Here is a 21,935-nt window from a genome sequence, read left to right on the forward strand (position 1 = left end):
CTTGCTGCTGTCTTTCGGGACCATGAACGAAGGTGCATAGGTGCATAGCTGAGGGATAAATATGCATATCTTGCAAAGTACGAGATTCTTAACTATCCACCAACCAAAAGATGTTTAACTGTTTTTTTGGTAAAAAAAAGATATTAACTTTTGCTCTAGGTCGTGTCGACCTGACAATTTATGTGACTAAAAGATATGTAGTGTGGAACTCCTTGTACTGTCTTGAAGTACATGCTCAGGAATGATTCATTGTTCAAGGCTTCATGAGTTACACAATAGAAAATCCTACAACCTCTGTAAAATTAAAAATTTGCACTCCGTTGATCTGGGGCAGCTCTTTCCTCTGTAATTTTTCTTGTAGAACCAACATTATTCCCTGCCCACAGTAAAACATGGTTCTACACTTCTACTACTAACAACAATACTGCAACAACAAAACAACTCTGTTGGACGTCACCCAAGGAAATGGAGAAAATGAAAAAGTTGGGCATTTGATAGCCATGTTAACAAGCATTGATTCCAACTATGACATGTTAATAGGTCGAAGCATGGTATTTAATTCAAGAAACTGCTCTTTTTATCTTTTGTTCTCTATCTGTTCTTCAATTGCAGCTAATCTCCATCACCCAAAAGAAATTAAGACCTCAGGCCAGGTTCTGTCGCTCTAAGAGTAGCCATCTCATTTTTCTTCTAACAACAGGGACGCACACGACTTAAGGGATGCCAACTCCTCTTCTGTTGCCAATCCAGTACCTTGCCATCTAATTCTACCAAACCTGTCAAGCAAGAATATGTACCTGTAGAAAGATGGCGTACACATTACAAAAATGCAAAATGACTTAATACGACCACACCATGTTTGGAAAAACCGTGGAACTTACCCGGTGAGTAGGTTCAGAATTTTCAGCTCTTTTCTGACGTAATAATGGTCTCCAAAAACGTAACCAATCTGTCTTTGGAGGGCATTATTTGGTTCATCTGTTTTAGGTTTGCGCATTATCAAAAGAAGTAGGCGTTTGACTAGATTCAGTGATAAGAACCAAGAATCAATCAATGAGACCTGAAATGAAAAAAATAAATAAAATGGTTTCATGTTTTGCAGTTTCTTGTAATGTGTTTAGGTAATTGCACTCTGAATAAACTACAGCATATGTTTAGCACTGTTATTGTTATACACCTCATGTAAATGGTGCCTTATTTTTAGAAACATGTAGTTTGCACAACACACACAGTACACACAACCACATAAATCAGACAAATGGTCTCAAATAAAGCCTTACCCCTTACAAAGGATGTAAAGACCACTTACATATAAGTCGGTTCAATACTTCAGTATATGAAAATAAGAATCAGAATTAAAATTATTGTGTTGTGAACATTAGGTGCTCAAGCCTTACATAACGATATGACAATAAGATATCAAACGATCAGCATATTCTGTGGTGTAATTACCTCATATATCTGGACATCATTTGAAGCACTAAATGCATCCATGAATGGTGTACGCCAAGAATAAATCATTGCCTGTTTTGTGAAATGAACAATAGGGCTGTATCAGAATTAAGTGGGAAATATTGATAAGTAAGCATAAGAGCATAAATCAGCAATAGTAACTTGATGAAAAATTGACAAAACATAAGGATTCCCATTTTTGATGAAAACAAATTCAATTACGTAACGCTCCTATAATATGCTAGGATATCTCAACCAACTGATGGTAAAGCGCCATTACAATTTATTAACTATTCAATGTTGGGATCACAGAGTCACATGCCAACTGTCAAGACCCAAGCTTAGTCCAAACCTGTTTGCGTAAATACACTCAAAGATCACTACCAAGAGAACCTTACAGTGACAAAAAAGGGGTAGCCCAGTGCACACTCTCCAACCAGCGTGGGGTGTGGGGAGGATCATAAGTACAGTCTTAAACTTGCATACATGGGATGTTTCCATTAATCGAAACCGTCACTCCAGATCACAATGAGGCCAACCTACTATTGCGCAAATGCCCACCTCACCTTCCAGTGTAAGATCAAAATGTGTATTCACCAATTGATAGTGATATCAGACTTTTTGATTGATAATGTCTTTAATTAAAATCAATCAAAGTTTACTGCAAGAAGTTGCTGCTGCACCTCTGTAGGAGGGAGGGTGTAAAGATACGAGAGAGATACTCTTAAACTACAGCAACAGGACACACTTGCATAACCCCACAAGAAGCTATCCTACACTACCTTGAATGACAGTGGACCAGTTAGACATAAGCTCCTCAAATCTTTTACCCCTTTTCTCTGGCAAGGTGGATGGATACCAGTCATACCACACACATGCCTTTAAGGCTATTATGATCTTCCCTACTGTTGTGGTCTTGTTTGGAAATAACAGGTCATTTCTAGCCCTCCATAAACACCATCCCACACCAATTTCCCAAAGTTGGTGACAGTAGGTTATGGCCATAGCAAGAACACATCCTTTAAATTGAGGAAAGTGGTTTCTGGAGAGTTAAACGGAGCCATCCCTGCTGTCAAGTCATTTTAAACCTGTCCACATTGCAATGCATGAAAAGATGCATAACTGTCTCTTTAAATTCCACACACCACACATCTGTTTGGAATACTAATCCCTTGCCTTTGTACAATGTCGACTGTCAAGATTCGATTAAAAAAGCGCCAACACGAAAGAAGAAATTTTTGAGGGGATTGCTTTCTTCCACACAACCTTGTAAAAAAAGTTGATTGGTCCTGTTGTAATCCCATACTCCTCTCCAATTTTTTCATACAGCGAGTTACCTGAAAACACATTGTTCTTTTCCCATGCCCACGTCCATTGGTCATCACTGTCTTCTCATTGAAAAATTTGTAGCAGCTCCAACATCTGCACCACACTATTGACCTCCTAATTATTAATTAATGCTCGAATATGAAGATTCCATGATACAATGTTGCCTTCACCATTCATAAAGTCCAAACTTTCTCCTCGACATTGCATACAAATGCCGAAACCTGTTTGCAAGAGAAATTTCAGCATACAATGCTTCCTGCCAGAACAGTCTTCATACCATTTCCCATTTCCCACTTTGCACTGAATTCCTCTTTTTACCAAGTGAAAATTCACCATAACACCTTTCCACAATCTGCACCCATGAGGTTGTCTCACTTCCTTCCGCCACCACCCATCATTTTCTACACCATATTTAGCAAAAATAATCTCTCTCCACAGTCCACAATGCATTAGTCTCCTTAACGAACCTTCAAATCGACTTTCCGAGCAAAACTTCATTCATGTGCCTGAAATGTCAAAATCCCAATCCCTCTTCTCTGATAGGGGAACACACTTGGTCCTACATCACCAAATGAAACTTTCTTCTTTCTTTGCTTGATCCCCACAAAAAGTCTCTAACAATCTTTTCCAACCTGTCTCCAACACTTCGGAATTGTAAAAAGGGACATGAAGTAAATTATTAAATTTGTGAAGGTACGTTTCCAGCTGCTTAGCTTTCTTTAAACATATAACAGAGTCCCAAGCTTCTTTACATTTGTACTTGGCCCCGATTAGTAAACCCAAGTATTTACATGGTAGGCGCTCCACCGAGTATTTCATTACAATCGCCTCTTTCTCAATATTCTCCACCTCTCCAACGCCCATGATTGATATCTTAGCTAGATTCGCATTAAGACCAGATACAACTTCAAAAAGAGAGGGTATAGTTTTCACCATTAGCACCTTATCAATGTATCTATAAGAAACAAAGTGTCATCTACAAACTTTAAAACAACCACCTCCGGGCCCGGGCCATTATTTGATGCCCTAAAACCACACAACAGATCTAAGGATTTTGCTCTCTTAACCCTTTCTAGTTTGCTCATCCATCATGATAATAAACAAAAGGATATATTGGGTTTCCTTGCCTCAGACTTTTCTTGCTTCTAAAAAAATCAGTAACAGAACCCTCTATCTTAACGGAATAACTAGCCGTCGAAATGTTGGTTCGGATCCATTTGCGCCATAAGTCACCAAAACCCATCCTTCTTAACATATATCCCATGAAATCACAGTTGACATTGTTGTAATCGCAGCTATGTCAACTTTACAAAGAACTCCTGGAATTCTCAGTCTCTATCGTGTCAATGCACTTATTTGCAATCAAGACCCCATTGAGTATTTGACGCTCCATTACAAAGGCTCCTTGGTATCAAGAAATAAGAACACGTAGCACCCTAATTCTTGTTACCAACACTATAGCTTATAAATTCCACCAATCAGGCTGTTTGGTCTATAGTCTCCAATACACAGAACTCCTTCCTTCTTTGGGATGAGCGGGATAAAAGTAGTTTTCACTCGCTAATATACATACCCATAATCTTGGAAATTGTATGACTTCCATAATGTCGCTTCCCATATAGTGCCAACATTTCCTGTAAACAACCATCACGAAACTGTCAGACCCTGGGGCCTTTTCCCCACCAAGATGTTTGAGAGTGACAAGAATTTCATTTTCATCGCTATTACTTTCCACCCTTGCTTTGTAATCAACTGACAACCTTTCAAAGCCCATCCCATCAAGAATGGGCCTGGTGAGATCATTGCTAGAATACAAAGAGCACTTGTAATCTGGTATTCTAACGGGTGATTTCTAATTTTTCCTTTATCACCAATAATTCTGCCATTCTACGATCATCTTGTTTATGCTAATAAATCAGTTTCCGATACAAGCCAACCAGTAAACATAACAAGTACTGGCATCCCATTTATCTCTTCATGTACCTCCAACTTTCCCCCTCAGATATTGGGTTCACCCTTTCCACCAATTAGTTCCCCACCAATTATGAGTCTTCCTCCATATCGAGTTTATCAATGGCATCCACCTTCCCTACGCTCTTCTTGTCCACCCTACCACAAACGTTGGTATTACACTTGTTTCTGCTTGAGACTTTTAGTTCTTTCAGCTTTCTCCACCACACTTCGCTCGGCCTGCCACCGTAAGAAAATGATTCCCACCATTCTTGCATTAGAGGAATAAGAGTAGGCTCCTCCCGCAACACGAGTTTGAACCTGCAAGCAAAGGGTCTTTTCTCTACCTCACATTCCAGCATGATGGCTCGATCATCCAACAATGGAGCGAGACAGCGAGTTCCCTCGCATTGTAGAAATGCTCATCCCAATCGATGGAGACTAGAAGCAGGTCTAGCATTAACATTGTACAAGTATCTACCATGTGAAAAGAGCTTGTCCACCTGGAAATCTACAAGCTCATGTCTGATTCAAAATGGGTAAATTTTCTCATCAACCCATTAATGCAAGAATCACCTTTATTTTCATGAACAAATTAGGTTATATTGAAGTCCACACTCATGCACCAAGGAAGACATGAACAAGCTCTATTATCGCCAAGTTCCCCCAAAATTGTTCTTTCGAATCCCGACTTGGCCCATAAACAGCAGCAAAGCAACCACTTAAACTCTACATCCTTCAAAGAACAGATAACAGAGAGGGCGTAAGCACCAACCAAATTGTCTACCACAGTCATGAATTCCGAATTCCAATTGGCAATGATACCACCAGACCTCCCCAAAGCTGGAACTGAGAGCCAATTCCATGTACCTTCAAGCAAATCCATATTATGTACGTTCTTTTGGTCTCTTAAATGAGAGTAGCTTCTACTTTTCTCCTTTTAATAATTCTCTGAATGTTGTTGCACGTCTTCATTCCCTATTCCCCTCACATTCCAAAAAACGATCTCAATCGTCTTTAGAAGAGTTATCCCCACTCTCACTGATAAAAGAGTTGTCGTCTAATCCCCTCTTCTACAAGTTGTTTATCTTTCAGCCTATTCTTTTGAATCTTACTTCGATGCTTCAAGTTGAACAAAAAGTTTTCTATTACATCGAATCCCATAATGTACAAAATCCCTATACGTTTTGCAGTAGGTATCACCATACACCTGATCCACTTGACGAGGTCCCACTAAACACCTAATCCACTGAAGTATCATTGATTACCTCACTACTATTCCTTTATGAGATGAGGATTTAAAGCTTAACGCTGGTGTGCTATTGTCGTGGCCAGGCAAGGGTGGGCTCTGGTTGTATCCAATTTTAGAAGAGGAAAGAGCCGAGCTTTAAATTCAGTTCAGGAACAGAGTACACCTGGACGGTATTCAAGTCAGTGCCCATTGGGTTTGGTCCAAGGTCTATGCTTGCTAAAGCCACTCCCACTCTGGCCCTGGATTCTATGTTTCCTCCAGGGTCTTCTACTACTTAACTAGTGAGAATTTGGCTACTCAAAGGTCCACACCCAGGTACAGGCATTGATCCCATCCCCTTTTGGGCCTTTATCCTCTAAAAGTTTGAGGCCTAGAACAACTTGGGGCAGCCCTCTCAATCTGCTCCTGACCCGGAGAAATTGGTGGATCAATAATGAACTCCGCTACACAGTATGGGCTTTGACCAGGTACATCTAGCTCAGTATCCGCCAGACTATGCTCATTGACTAGAGTCAGAAAGGGGTCAGAGATCCGCTTATTAATGGAAGTGAGGACTCCCCCTGAGACCTCACTTGCTTATTCTGATGCTCAAACACCATTGCTTCTGCCAACTACATCCCACCCAGTACTGCCACGTGCCAACGCATAGTCCAAATTTGAATTCAAATATGAATCTGAACAGCCCTTTCTCCCTGTACCACATCATCCAACACATTAGGAACCACCACAAATCCAGGTGGTTTACTCAAGGAGTGCATGTTTGCACCCTGTCAACTTCAGCTTCCACGTTGGCATTTTGCCTGACGAGGCACAACTGATCATGCCACTACAGTAGCAGTGAGCTGTCTATACTGCTTTGAACTTCTACATCCACCACCACTGAATAGATGTAGCCATTACCGAGCATAAAAACTCTAGGGGTTTTCCCAAGTTGAATCCCATCAATTTCAGCTTCAACTGTGGAAATTGAGATGTCCTCCAACTGTGCAAATCAGTCCTTCTCCATGCTTCACACTTCTTTGCTAGGAGCTTGACCACCTCCTCTGTTTTCAGGTGAAGAGGTATACATTTGAAGGCAATCAATCGGGTGCATGCATTCAATAGAGATTGGTCATATGCATTGAGTTCGGATCTCCATCTTTGAAAGGTTAGGGTGCTGCCTTGAGATTGCAATGGAGCCATACAAGTAATCCTCACCGCCATGTCATTGGATTGAAGAAGAACTAACACCCAGCCATCCTCGAGAACTCTAAGATCGACACTTCCACAAAACCCCATTCACCATCCGCTTAACCCATGATCAGTCTGTATTAGCCACAGTTGAGGTACTTAACACTTCTTTTGACCACTGCTCGACATTCATTAAGGCACCATTCGAGCAGATATTCACCCTGGTGACGGTCTCATACTCTACAGGAAGAGTTGGGCGCCTTGGTAGTGTTAGTACTTTGATGCCCAGGGTACCATCTGCATAGCCCCCAAATCTGATGCCTGGAGTGAACAAACCAATGAAACACAAATTCATATCCTCCGGAACACTAATGGTTTTGGGAAGTGTTTTCTCGTTCTTCTTGAAGAACAACAGCTGAACAAAGTCACCCCATTTACTCTAATGTTCCTACAATAGAAACCATCTCATCGGAGTATCTCAACAATTTCCTTCTTTCTCCACCAATGGTGCTTTCACACAGAATTTCCCCAGCCATCATCCTCCACCTTCTGTAGTTGGAGCAATGGAGCATAGAAAACCCCATCACAACCTCTTTGTAATTGAGATTCTATGCACCGCATTTCCTGTGTGAATCTCTCTATCTCAAAACTCTTGTTCTCTGATGTCGCTTAACATCGATCTCATGCCATCCCCGATCTACAGAAAATCTCTTACTTCATCGATGTCAGTTCATCTCTTGACTTGACAATGTGTAGAAAATATTTTCATGAATAAATCTTGGAACCTTTTCAGAAAATGGTACAGTTTCTCATCTACATTGTCTAGAAGTAGCGAATTCATATTCGAAACAGATGCTTCTCTAGATACAGTATAGAAGTAAATAAGTATAGCATTAGACTTTGTACATATCAACTACGGAACTGCCATGCCAACTGAATGAAGCATTGGACAAGAATGCCAACTACCCCCAACCCCAAAATATTCAACAAACATGGAATAGGCAATACAAAGTTGTCAATAACCGAGACACATTCACTTAGCCATGTGGTTCTACCCATTAAATATGCCATCGAAAAGCTTCAGGAATAACCCGACACTGAGAAAGAGAGAACTGAGATACAAGGTAAGGCGTAGGGACTTGGGTGGCAGGTGAAATACATTTTTTTATCTCCGATGATTGCAATCATTAACATTAATGTAGTAATTTTCATTCTATAGCATCTCTAAAAGCAAGATACATGCCTGGAATCGAACATACGTGAAGCGCATTTAACTAAGCATAATAACCTAAAAGTACATGAGGACTACTTTTAAGAAAAGAGTAGAATTGAAAACCTGAGAATTTGCCCGGAAAGAAAGGCATAGCAACGTCGCACCAGAAACAACAACTTTCCTATCTTCAACCTCTTTATCTTGAGATGTACTAATAGGTAACTTTAAACTCGTGCCATCTGAAAAATTCACTTCTAATGGAGGGAATTTCACCGCTACCATTGCTGGAACAATAGTTTTATTTGCCATCGAAATCTACAGAAAACAAATTCAAAAGCATGATCACTAAACAGATAATTTTAAACACGTGTGTGGCTGTTGTATTCTGTTATAAGCATGAGTCGCGAAATTGTAAGTTTTATTTGAAAAAAATGAGAAGCGCTATAGCCCGTAACCTTGCGCCTTAAAAACACAATATTTTACTATTTTAGATATTAGTGCCATTAGCAATTAGATAAGTTTGAGAAATTTCTTGGGTTTGACTCTGGAAAAGGTTTAGAAAAACCATCTTGAAAACCTTCAGAGGTTTGCAAGTATATTAGTGTATCCATACATTTCGTCCAAATATATACTTCAAGGAAAAATAACATTTCATACTTGCTTAAATAATGTTACACAAATATCAGAGAGAGACATTGTGGTAATGATAGTATGTTCTCACACATGGTGGATTCTGGTATACGCTATACAGCAAGATGGTATTAGCTTTGTCTCTGTCTTCATCAGCTTGTAGTCATGCAGGTTTAGTTGGTAGGTCTTCCAGAAAGATAGAAGATTATGGAGTTGAGCAGTGGGCAGAACACTAAGCTTGCATGGTGGGTCATTTGGGTCAAGCTCATTAAGAGCATTCGTCCATTGTCCATTACAAATTAGTCTAGTTTATATTAACATTATTTCAAAACCCTCAAAACTAAAACACTTATTAAAAAAAAAACGAAATCGAAACAGACCCAGAGTTTAGTTTATCATACCTTACCTTACCACCATGTTTCTTAAGTTCCGCAATATCAGCAAAATACCCTCTATTCATTTCATCAGTACTGCTCTAAACCAAAAAAAAAAAAAACACTTGAACCACATTATGTTTGAAGAAATGCCTACAAGAAACGAAAAACACTTACAGTCTAGCTCGTTCTTTATTTATAGCATCTTTATCCCCCAGCTGAAAGTTGAAAAACAATGTGAGTAATTTAAGTAATAACAAAAAAGTTACAGTGAAAGAAATGTGATTAACCTTGTAAAAGTCGAGAAATCGATAAGTGGTGGTTCTGTATAACGGGTGAAATTTATTGGTTTTATTTAGTAAAAAATTTGATTCAAACAAATTGGTTGGGTTTGAGAAATGAAGATTTGTCAAACGCTTAAATTTCAACATTTTCGAGTGTGTGTGGAGAATTAGGAAGAGAAGTGGGAGTTTTATTGGGCTTGTTATGGGCTTTTGGGGTTTATTGGTTTTTGCTTTTGCTGCGGGTCATGATTAACTAAATTGGCGGACAGGAACTCATAATCGTCAGGTTCAGAACTTCAGATGCTAAATTCTTTTCTTGATACTAGTAAGAGTCTTACTATTGACACCACCCATATTGTGTTGGGCAGACCCCAGCCCAATTTGGGGTCTGCCAATTGTTTTGGGCACTACACGAGGTCCATTACACCCCCCACCAAAAAAGTCTAAACCAAATGAACCAAAAAAATACCGGTTGCCACCAGTTCACACTCCTTCTTTGTCACTTTCCCCAACTAGTTCATATCTTTTATTTCCAAGCAATCTGAGCAAGGTGCGTCATAGTTTTATGTCTTGAGAGAACTATGTGCACATGTATTGTATAGATTCTGTTTTGACTTAGAAATCAGAAACGAAGCATGTCTTCTGGTGGAGTAATTGTACAATCAATATAATCTGTAAAAGGAGGAAGCTGGTCTAACAATAAATCCACATGCTTATAGATATGGAACTGAAAAATTCAGCAATGCTAAATGGGGCCATAGAAGAGAGTCTATTGAAAATGTTTGGATATATATGGTTTGGTTTCATTGAAAAATGATTGATACTACAATTTAGTGTATCTGAGAACTAATTTTAGCTTCTAAGTATTATCTCCATGGAAGAATTGAAACCAATCAAGAGTACTGATTATTGGTGTATACTATTACTTAGTCCAAACGGCCCACCTAGATCAATTCTTCAAATCACAAATGAATGTACGGGGCATCATTCAATTATTTTGAGTGACTCAGTGAAGTCGTATTCTGTATTTCCAGACAACCAGCCAGTGCCACCCCAAGGCCAAATTTCCAAAAGTATTTGAACGACTTGGTGATGTCGCTTTATACTACTCCCAGACGACTTGGTGATGCCGCTCGATTTATACTACTGTACTCCCAAACGACTTGGTGATGTCGCTTTATAATACTCCCAGACGACTTGGTGATGCTGCTCGCTTTATACTACTGTACTCCCATACTACTCCTGATTTCATCTTCTAATACGTGGAGCAACACTGAAGTTGAAGTTTTTAATCTATTATCAAACACTTTACCATGGTATTCAATACACGCCACCCATGGTTACTTAGTTCGGTGGTGGTGAAATACGTTAAGAAGGTTTGAAACTTTATAGACGAGCCATTGATATTTGAATTGTTTTGGATCCTCGTGGGACAGTTTCCTCCACATATGCAATCAGTATGGTTTTTATCTGGGGTAGTGTGGCTTATCCCTTTGCGACTTGGAAGGAAGAACAGCTCTGCAAGATGCAAATTGGAGTTTAAGTTGGTAAGAGGAAACATGATGCAACAATCAGTAATATAATAGCAGCAATAGCTCGAGAAAAATTAAGTGGATACCTCTCTTTACAAGATATACATTTCTTTTGGCTTCGGTTGGAGAGTATCCAAAGATCAAAACTCCAACTAGGAAAGTCGACAGATACTGATCACATTTTGTAGGCTTTGGTGGTGTCATTGATGAGTCGTGATGACAGCAAGAATGGCTGGGCACTACTAGGGCAAGGATCTTCACCAGATGCGGTACAGTCTCATGGAAGTGACCTTATTAAATGCTTACGTCTTTTTCCAGTGTGGGTGAGAAACATAGAGAAGCTTGGGATTTTTTCCCCCCGATAAACATAGAGAATCTTGGGTTCTTGGGTGCATTGAGAACTGCTCTTGATAGGCAGTCATGTAATTGTTCAAGATCGGACACGAAGTTAATAACAACTCATAGTCATTTTCAAATCAATTTACTTGCTTCACAACTTCTTCGAAACATAAAGTTCAGGTGTAATGGAAAGTGGTACTGCTTTCAAATGATGAACCAGCGGAACGTGCCAACAATGTACATTGCATATAACTCAATAAAATTCATTTGAACCAATTGCATTTCACGCGACGTTTACTTGAAATTCGAAAGGCCTCCAATTCTTATTGATTTCACCCAAGTATATATACCAAAAATGGGGAGATAACATGAGAAATAAACCAATTCTCCAAACAAGTTTTTATTAAGAGAAGATAAAGGCTACAAAAGGTTGGCAATATGTTAACTTTATTTAGTCTTGGGGGTGCCCAACACAAAATATATTTTTTAGGTCAATGGCAAATATGTAACAATTTTTTTTTTTTTTTTTTTTTGGTTTGCCCAACACAAAATGGAAAGTGTCAATAGCGAGTACCTATCTACTAATATTAGATATAGAATAAGTTTAAGAAAATGTTGAAATTAGAGGGAATTGGAAGGTGTGGTTTGTATATATGGCTGTATGAATAAGAAATTGAATATCAATAAAATCGATGGACTAAGAAATTAATAACGTTTCAGTTTTCTTTCCCTCTTATATAGTGTGCAATATGTGCCATTTTTTTTTCCAGCTAATCACCCATCACATTAAAATTTAAATTTGAGTGAGATCACAATCTAGAGTTCCAATACACTTTGGAAGAGGCTTTATATCTTGATACCAAATAGCCCACCTAGCAAGTTCATGGGTCTCCCCGTTAAATAACCTACTAATCCAATGCATATGAACTATACTACGAGACATAACCTTATTAAGAGAAAACTTTGAAGTTGTTACAATGGACTCTAATTGCCATGCTAGGTTCTCAAAAGTAGTAAAAGGTGTCGGATTTGCTAGAGTTTGAATCACTCTTTGGTTGTCTCCTTCAATAAGAAAGCAACTTGCAGATAGAGTTCCATCCAAGTGGATAGCAGTTTCATTTACCACAAACTTAGCTTCTTCCGCACTTCAAACTTTGAAGGTTTTGAAGACTGCAACAACTGGCTTTCCTTCCATATTCTAAGCTATCACTCCAGCTGCACCTACTCCTCTCCCCCCCTTCCCCTGTCAAAAGAGGCATCAAATCGTATATTAATGCAATCTTCATTAACAACTGGAAGCGATTCAACCATATTCATAGGAGTAGAGTTAAGGTAAGAGATATGAAGGGAATCCTCTTATTATTTGTCTGTTTTATATGTTTCCAAGCATTTATGCCATATAGTCACTGATCCTCTGATGATGCCCTATTTCCTGAAGTTTGTTTGTTCGAACTTATACAAGTTCCTTGCTTCCCAAATGTGATGTATGACTATACAAACTAGAAATCCTTTGGCTGCTATATCCTCATTCTTGTTGTGACACCAATTGACAACCTCGTTAAGCCATTGTCATATGCTCCAATCCGGGTACGCTTTAACTTTCAAGTTGATAGGGTTAGTGAACCACAAACTCTTTGTTCAACCACAAGTCAAGAAGATATGTACTGGTGTCTCAATACAAGATTCACAGAAGGGGCAAGTCATATCCCCTTATATCTTTCTTTCTAGCAGTCGATCTCTTGTAGGTAGAGCTTGCATATACAACTTCCAGATAAAGTGTTGCCAATTGCTAGCCAATTTCAACTTCCAAATCTTAGCTACAGTTTTCTCGATAAGAAGATGAATGTGTACTCCAATATTCTTCACCGGAGGAAAAGCTGAATGCAGATCTCATGGAAAAAAGTCCATTTGAAGAATGATTATATAAGAGTTTGTCACTCTCTACATCAGGCCTAATAGTCAAGGTTTGAATGAAGGGAATTATTTGGGGTGGGAAAATATCATTCAGTTTAGGTATATCCCATTGAGCACCGCCATCCAACATTAACTCAGCAACCCTAATGTTTTCCAAACCATTTGGTATAACCATGTGGTCTTTGAGAACAATGCATGGTTTTACCATTTATCTATAGCAAGGGGTCTTTGAAAACTAAGATCTCAGTACCATGTCCAATTCTTCAAATCAAACATTTCTTGAACTCATCGTAATGTTTGTGTACTCCATTCCAGAAGTATGAAGCGTTAGAGACAGGTTCAGGTTTTTGACCTACCCACTTATTACCATACATGACTCTAAAAGTTCTAGCCCAAAGAGATGTAGTGCTAGTTGTAGCTCTCCAACAATGTTTAGCAAGCAAAACTTTACTCATATCACTAGCTTTTCTAAAGCCAATAGAGTTTGTCCTACCTAATGGTATGGACCCCCTTAGTGTCATCAGTACCGTGCCAATAAAAACTTCTGCATGCCTTATCAATTTTGTCACAAATATTAATAGGCATTGCGTAGGTAGACATAACATATATAGGAGTTGCTTGAGCAACATATTGAATAATTGTCGGAGAAAAAACTGTAAGCTACAGATCTACCAAAACACTCTTGAGAAACTGACCTTCCGAATAGCACCACCTACAGAATTATGCACAGAATATTAAAGTAACGATGAATTAGTTTGTTTGAGATGTTGAGACTGAACCACTTTTTAGTTCGGTGGTTGCCTATATACCTTAGAGGGATCAAGTCTCTGAAAGTCTACGGAGTATAAAGCTTTCAATGTAGTTCTGTTGCTGGAAAACTCTTCAATATGTAACCACCCAAAAACCTAGAGAATCTCTGAATCTGGATCCTTATCCCTAGTTTTCAGGTACATTGAATAGAGTCAAAGCCTCCGGACTCTGTGGGATCCGACTAGGCCTTGTTTTTAGCTGATTACGGACTTACAGTGAGGCTTGGCCCACATGCCATGTTGTGCCCTGGCTACGAACCAGGGCTAAGCCTGCAGATATGAAGGATCCAGTCTGGGTGCCATGTCCAGAGAACTTGCCTAACTGGTCCATAAAGACGTTGTGCTGCTGGGCATTCTATGCCCTGGCTACGAACCCGGGCTAAGCCTGCATATATAAAGGGTTCAGTCTGGGTGCCATGTCCAGAGACATGCCCAGCGGTCCATTGAGATGCTGTGTTGCTGAGCATTCCATCGAGCTAGATGTCCCATTGCACATAATCGATCCAACGAGGCCACAGAATAGGAGGATCAGATAATGTCATGTGGACCATTTATTAGGGTCCACACATCGCCCCCTGTCACGCAGAGCAGCCACGTGGCAGAGAAGAGAAAAATAATCTGAAAATGTTGCTTTCGAACAAGCATGTCAGTACTGATATACCTGAGAGTGTTGTTATACATAAGCATGATGACTTGGCAATTCTGATGGCTGGAAATGATAAGTTGTTTCCTATGCTTAGCTATAGTATGGTTTGAGACTTCCCTTGGGGAAGGTGATGTCCAGATTGCTGAATTGGTAAGGGCTTGCCCCTGGGCAGATGATGATCTTGTTCAATTTAGTAACAAGCCCAGTTCGCTATATCCGCCAGTCTTATGACATCAAACTTGGAACAACGGAGATGCATCTTATGCTCAGGCCTAAGAAAAGGATTTTGAAGGGCATTCCTTTCTTCATAGTTGACTTTGTCTCTTCGGATAGGAAGTTTATGCACCCCCTACTAATTACTTAACATGGCATACACCAGTCTACAGAGTTCGAGGTTGGGCAGGTAGCGGAACGGATGTTCCAAATAATTTCTCAGGTGAGCTCCTTAAGAAATTATTTTCTTCTTCCACAGTTTTCTTTGTTCTGCAGTTCAATTTAGTTCTTTCTTTAACAGATACTTGGATTTCTGATGCTATGGATGATGTATAGTCGGCTCACTCTGTCCATGTCTATGGTCACTCCGGTAACCACAGAGTGATGAGAGACAATTCTGTAGATAATTGCTCTGCTAAAAGAGTTAGAAAGGACCCTTGTTCCGGTTCGGTACCATTTTCACTATCTTTTCAGCATGCCGATGAGGTCTTGATTAAGTCCTCTACCCTTTTTCGTGAGGCTTGTGCCGAGGTTGAGCTAGAATTCAACGTTTACAGGACCATGTTACCACTTTGTTGGAGGAATGTCATCAACTTAGAGAAACACTGATTGTTCGTGATGAGATGATTGCGTCTAAAAACTTAGAGCTGATTACTTTAGTTGATAAGCTCAGGGAGTCCCAAAATGTTGTACAAGCTATGGAGAGTGACCATCATCTAAGTGAGGAGAATACATGTTATGTGGTGCAGGAAAACTAACATCTAGTTGAGGAGTTGCGCCTGCTCAAGAATCGTGTTACAGACTAGCCAGCTTGACATCTTGCTTTTCTTATTATGTAACTTCCGTTTATAGTCAGGATATTTTGAAGGCTCCTGCACTTTAGTTATCTTGAATTACCATGATGTTGCTTGTAAGGCAAAGCCATGGATTTTTCTGAAATGGAAAATCTTCAACAATAGCTTGGCAATAAAATAGAACTTGAAAAGTATTGGCATGAATATTAGCGAAGCTATATACTACCGCCCCCTAACACTACATGTAGATACGATTCACATGTAGTGTTGAATAAGAAAGTTTAATTTGGGTATTGTTTTGGCAGTAAACTGCTTCAACACAACGAGAGTAATGGTAAAGAACACACTAAGAAACAGAGGAATTTGATATTGGGGGAGATGAAACTGAACCAAAAAATGGCTGCCTACGTACCCAATATCTATTCTCTAGGGATCAAGTTTCCTCGTAGTTCCTTATGAAAAATAGTTTGGTATTTATAGAGGTAGAGTAGAGAGTCCTTGTAGCTTAAGTAATCTTGTAGCTTGAGTAATTGTGATAGAATATAACTCTCAACTGATAATTATCTCTTTGATAAGAAATGAATCTGGACTTAAATCAATGTACATTAGTAGCAAGTCATGTGGCTAAGGTTCAGCCTTAGACACATGAGTTAACAGGCCTGTACATTGATCCATGGTATTGCAAATTGGGCTTTAGCCTTGTCGATTAAATGAATAAAATAGAGACCCTACTAATGGACGTTTGCCACGTAGGTGGGGGTTGAAACACCTCCCCTTCTTTGGTATGCGAACAAAGTTCACATGGCAAAGAAGAGAAGAAAAATCAAGGAAAACTTGGAATAAGAAAAGAGTAAGCGGAATGTATAACAAAGTGTCGTGTGAACGTAAACGATAGGAAAATAGACAATCGGAAAAATTCGTGAATTATCGAAACGAAATAATGTCAAACTAACGTATACGTGACGCAATGTAATTAAAAAATGGCGGAAAAATGCACAGAAAAAATAAAAGATGTACAGAAAAAATTTCAAAAGAAATTGAGTGCCGAACATTGTACCGAACGCATTACGTAACAATGCGAAAGTGGATGTCGACGACGCGTGCTAGCGAAATAGCGATACGAGGATTAGACCGTTGAAATTAAACGTAGGGGCAGTTTCGTAAGAATATGAAGAAAAGGAAGTAAAAATACGAGTTGGAGTCGAAAGTGAAGACTTGCGTGACTAAAACTGTATTTCACCTTGAATGAGATAAGAATCCAGTGTAGATAAGAATCCACCCCGTAAAACTTATCTACGAAATATTATAAAAGCGTATTCATAGAAAAAAATAGATCTAAGAATTTAACATTACTAGCAGACGAGATAAAGTTTGCTGTTTTGCATAGCAACAACCCAGTAGAGAAACAAGGTTTGGGTAACGAAGTCTTGAGAGCTTTTTAAAGTCGCGAGCAGAAATGTGAAAAGAAGAATTAACGGCGATCGATCTTTCACAGCAGCCTTTCGTCGCATGCCTCGCACGATTGTTTTGTTAGAGTAAGTGCCTCTACGTATGCTGCTTTTGCCAGCCGAAATTCTCAATAGTAAGAAATAAATGTGTTTATTCTTCTCAACAGTAACCCTTATAGAAATATAAATAACGTGCTCAAGAAACTCCTTTGTTATCTTCTTTCGAATTTGATTGCAGCTACAAACATGCTTGAATATCATACATCATATATGAGATGTTAGATCTATATCCTGATCTTTCAAACAAATAAAGGGGTTTGATCGAAAAGTGTACTACACTCTCTTTGTGGAGGAAATGGTGGCCTGTTGCCCAAAAAGCTATGATTCCTCTGTGCAGCGAGTGAAGACCATGAACCCCTTGCTGTAGATCCTCTTGTATGTCTCGCATTCCTAGCAAAAAAACTAGGAAGGGCTGGCTAGGAAGTGAGAAGCCAGTACCACCAACCCACAAGAGAAGTCGACTTCGTGGTGTTTAGGTGCTGTAGTGCGGTCGCATGAAGCTGTGTTCATTAAACCTTGTGTGTATGAAGCACGTGATACGGAGTTCTGCGTTGTGCACGATCAAATAACGCATGTCGTTGCGTAAGATCTTGTTATTGAGTTCGTGTTTGTTCTGTGAAGGAGAGATCAACGATGGCACCCATATTCAAAATGGATAGTAACAAACAGGATAAGGTGTAACGCCTATAAAGGAAGGGCACCGTACCTGTGTTGCACCGATTTGGCTTAGTGAACCCGGTTTGTTGAGCTTTCTGACCCGATTTTTTTTTTTGCAGGTAGAAACGACCGTATTATATGGATGAAAGATAATCGAGAAGAAAAAAACTCGATGACGATCGTAGACTTGGTGAGGTGGAAAGAAGATGCCAGATATAACGAACACAAGACGCTGCGGCGATGGTCACTGAAAGAACTACGGAAAATATTAGCACTCGAGAGATTTGAGATAAACAAAGTGTATGAATTTGAAACAAAAGTCGAAGATGATGAAGTAGTAATGGCGTACTCACAATTAAATTGCAGGAGTTCAATTCCATTGAGCAAAGAAATTGCGCAATTATTGGAGTGGTGGCAAATTGCACCGGGACAACTGCCAATATCGTTCTGGTTAATCTTTACAAGAGCGCACCGTTTACAAAATGAATTTAACAGAAGGTTCGGGGCTCAAGAATTCTTCGCGTTGATACGATCGAAAGCCATACTGACGAAAGGGTACATAAAATTTGAAGTTGAATTCAAGAATCCAAATAGAAGTTTTAAAGGGTTCCCAAAATTTTATACCGGATGGGATAGATTCCTGTACCGCTTGCGAGGGAAGTGGAATCCGATAGAGTTTAAAGTGCCGAACAAATTTCGAGGTAAGCCAAAACATAAGTATTGAAAATTGTACTATAGTAAAATGTTGACTAACATGAGTTATTTTGTATCTAACAGAAACCGCGAGTATACTACCAAACATTGAATTGGACAAGGAATTGGAGAACAACCTTCGTTTCTTCTTTCATGAATGTTCTGACGAAAGATTGGTAGATTTGAGCTACTTTGATGATATTGTTGATTTTCGACACTATGGGGGTATCGAACGACGGCCCGATTGGTACAGGGAGATACATAGTGACATGGCGAAGAAGAGTAAGAGTATCAAAAATGCAATATTTGGCAGCGATAGCGATAATGAAAAAGAAGATGGAACGGAATTAACAAAGCGAGAATTAGTGCTGAGCTTACCAAACACAAATAGCGAATTGTACAAAAGAAGATGTTCTACAAGAAAACGGGCGAACGGAGACCAAGAGAGACAACCAACGACACAATGTATGATGCCTCGAGGGACGAGACTACAATGCACAAAACAGCCCAGACGAAATATAATACATTCTCAACACAAAGAGGAAAAGGTATGTATTGTAGAAAACATAGATATGTAAAAGTGTGGGGAGATGTAATATCTCACTCTGGTTTGGTATATTCAGAAAAGGAATGGCTGGGAAAAGAACGAAACAGTGATACTTGCAAAAGATAGTGCAACGAAGAACACAAAGTCGGCGAGAGAAAATAAACGGCAAAGCAAAATGCAAGAGCAAAGAATCCAACGACCACTGGCAAGTACTGTCAAAGGTAATACTACGCCCGGAGGAAAACCACAGAATCTGTTAATAGTAAGTTGACCGTTGAATTTTACTATTGCGTTAGGACGATAAATAAATTTGTGTCCAACACTAATCCGATGAAATTGGTAGATGAAGCAGAGATTGTCAAGTCTGGAAAATGAAGCGAAGGTATCGCCAGGGACCACGCCAATAGAGGGGCTCGAAAAATATCGAAAATGTGACCCGAATACAGAGAACATCGGAGAATATGACAGAGCAGTGTCACTGATTTTTAACAGTATGAACCAGGTATGATAGTATTTATTTATTAGTTATTGCAAACTTGTGATTAAGTCTAAAAGATTGATGAAATCAGATATTTTTATTTTTAAAGCAGTTAAAACGGTAGTACGGGCGAAAGAAATTCACGAACAAGTCGCGAAGAAAAGTATCGTTCCGAATGAAGTCAATGCCGTAGAAGAAATAAAGAAAGTGAAGATACTCAACCAAAAATTAGAAGAAACAAACAAAGCGTTAAGCGGAACCAACAGAGAGTTAGAAGATGAAAACAAAGACTTAACTGAGCGGACGGAAGAAGCAGAGCAGAGAGCGTACGAAGAATTTGGGAAAGCCTATGAGATAATGGAAGAACACAAAAACTTAAAAGCAGATGTGATAGAATTGAAGTCACTCGTGGTGACCAAAGATCAGGAACTTAAATGTGAGCAAAAAGAAGTAGAGAAAAATAACAAGCGAATGACAGATTTGAACGAGCGGCCCGGCCAAGATCACGTGCAAATGGCACATTGTGAATCGTCCGTAAGACAATTGACAGTGACTTTAACAGAAAGGGGAGATGAACTAGAACGTGAGAAGATGAATTACAAAGATTTGTACGAGTGTATATGCGAAAAGTTGGTAAGGAACCATTGGATTTTTCCAAACCAATGATCATGTGATTGTGAGTATGTAATACCATAGAGCTAAAAATTCTTTTTATAAAAATAAAAATATAGTATGTGTTGGCAATTGAATATCATTGTGAGGTTAGATAATATACATGCAGAAAACTTACAGTGTTGTTGATTTATGAATGTAAAAGAATGAGACGCTCCCATGTAGAGAGAAAACCCCCCAATATAAAACCATTGGAGAAAGTTATTGAAAGTCAAAGGGGACATGATCATCCTCAATGAACGTAGCGATTCATGTGTCAAAATAGGTGTACCGAACGTGAGGCAAGGCCTGACAACTGTTGGAGTTGTCACAGGTGCAAGGGTGTCACCCTTGTATTGGGACCAAAACAACGTCGTTGCCTTAGTAGTGGAATTTGCACGGATATTGTAATTTGGGAGTATTGCAATAATTGTACCGAGCAAGAATAACCATCTTATTTACTTGGATTTCCTTCAAGTAGGCATGAATGTGACTTACTCGGACCGAAGAAGCCATAATATGGATGACCTCTCTGGAATTAACGTTAATGAATGATATTGTTGAAAGGAAGAGTACAGAATAATAGAGTAATGTAAAATGATAACCAAACATATGCTAATGGAATTTGAATGCATTTATTGATGGATAAAATAGAACGAACTACATAGATGGATAGATTTGTTATTGATGGAGTAATGAAAAATGCAAAAAAATTTCTAACGGTAAAACTTGCGAAGGTGGTAAGCATTCCATGGCTTCTCTATCATTCTTCCAGAAATAGTACGGAGGAAATATGACCCCTTAGATGCTGGACGATCTATGATGTAGGGTCCTTGCCAATTTTCTCCAAACTTTCCTGATTCTATTAGCTTTGAGTTTCTACAGAGAACCCAGTCCTCAAGAGCAAAAGACTTAGGACGGATCTTCTTGTCGTAATTCCGTTTCATGTCAGCTTGATACTTAATAAGCTGTTGTAGTCCCTCAGAGCGAACCTCATCAATAAGAGCTTTTGACTGAGCCAAAGTAGTGTCATTGGAACCTGTTTCAACAGCAACGGACCGAGATGTACTGGAAATCAGTTCTGTAGGTAAGACTGCTTCAGCACCATATGCAAGGTTAAAAGGTGATAATGCAGTTGAATATTTTGGTGTTGTCCTATAAGCCCACAAGACAGCTGGTAACTCCTTGACCCAATTTCCTTTGGCGCCAGTCAAACGCCTCTTTAGGTTGGCCAAAATCACCTTATTGGTGGCTTCGGCCTGCCCATTGGCTTGCGGATGATAAGGTGCGGAGAAGTTATGTCGTATCTTCAAATTAGCACAAACCGATTTAATTTCTTGAAAGATCAAATTTTTACCGTTATCTGATAAAAGTGCCGCAGGGATGCCAAAACGACAAACAATATTTCTCCATAAAAACATTTTGACGTTAGAAGCATGGATTTGGACCAAAGGCTTTGCTTCTACCCATTTGGTAAAGTAATCGATTGCCACAAGAAGG

At 39.3% G+C, this 21,935-nt stretch overlaps 1 protein-coding gene across 2 annotated transcripts; it reads right to left on the reverse strand.

Moving 5' to 3' along the window:
* Window positions 1-177: 177 nt before the first annotated feature.
* LOC147487126 (ATPase complex subunit) lies at window positions 178-9,947 on the reverse strand. Of its 2 annotated transcripts, none has more exons than XM_086572249.1 (7): window positions 9,661-9,947; window positions 9,548-9,588; window positions 9,403-9,466; window positions 8,490-8,681; window positions 1,453-1,524; window positions 882-1,060; window positions 178-797 (listed from the first exon to the last, which is right to left on the reverse strand). In XM_086572249.1, the coding sequence occupies exons 1-7, from the start codon at window positions 9,799-9,801 to the stop codon at window positions 680-682; spliced, it is 807 nt and encodes a 268-aa protein (XP_086428375.1). In that variant the 5' UTR covers window positions 9,802-9,947; the 3' UTR covers window positions 178-679. The 2 variants fall into 2 exon arrangements, with proteins under 2 accessions (XP_086428375.1, XP_086428376.1); XM_086572250.1 differs by having other exon boundaries at window positions 9,403-9,471; window positions 9,661-9,760.
* Between the last annotated feature and the right edge of the window lie 11,988 nt (window positions 9,948-21,935).

Source organism: Coptis chinensis, chromosome 7, assembly GCF_015680905.1.
Source record: "Coptis chinensis isolate HL-2020 chromosome 7, ASM1568090v1, whole genome shotgun sequence".
Taxonomy (NCBI): domain Eukaryota; kingdom Viridiplantae; phylum Streptophyta; class Magnoliopsida; order Ranunculales; family Ranunculaceae; genus Coptis; species Coptis chinensis.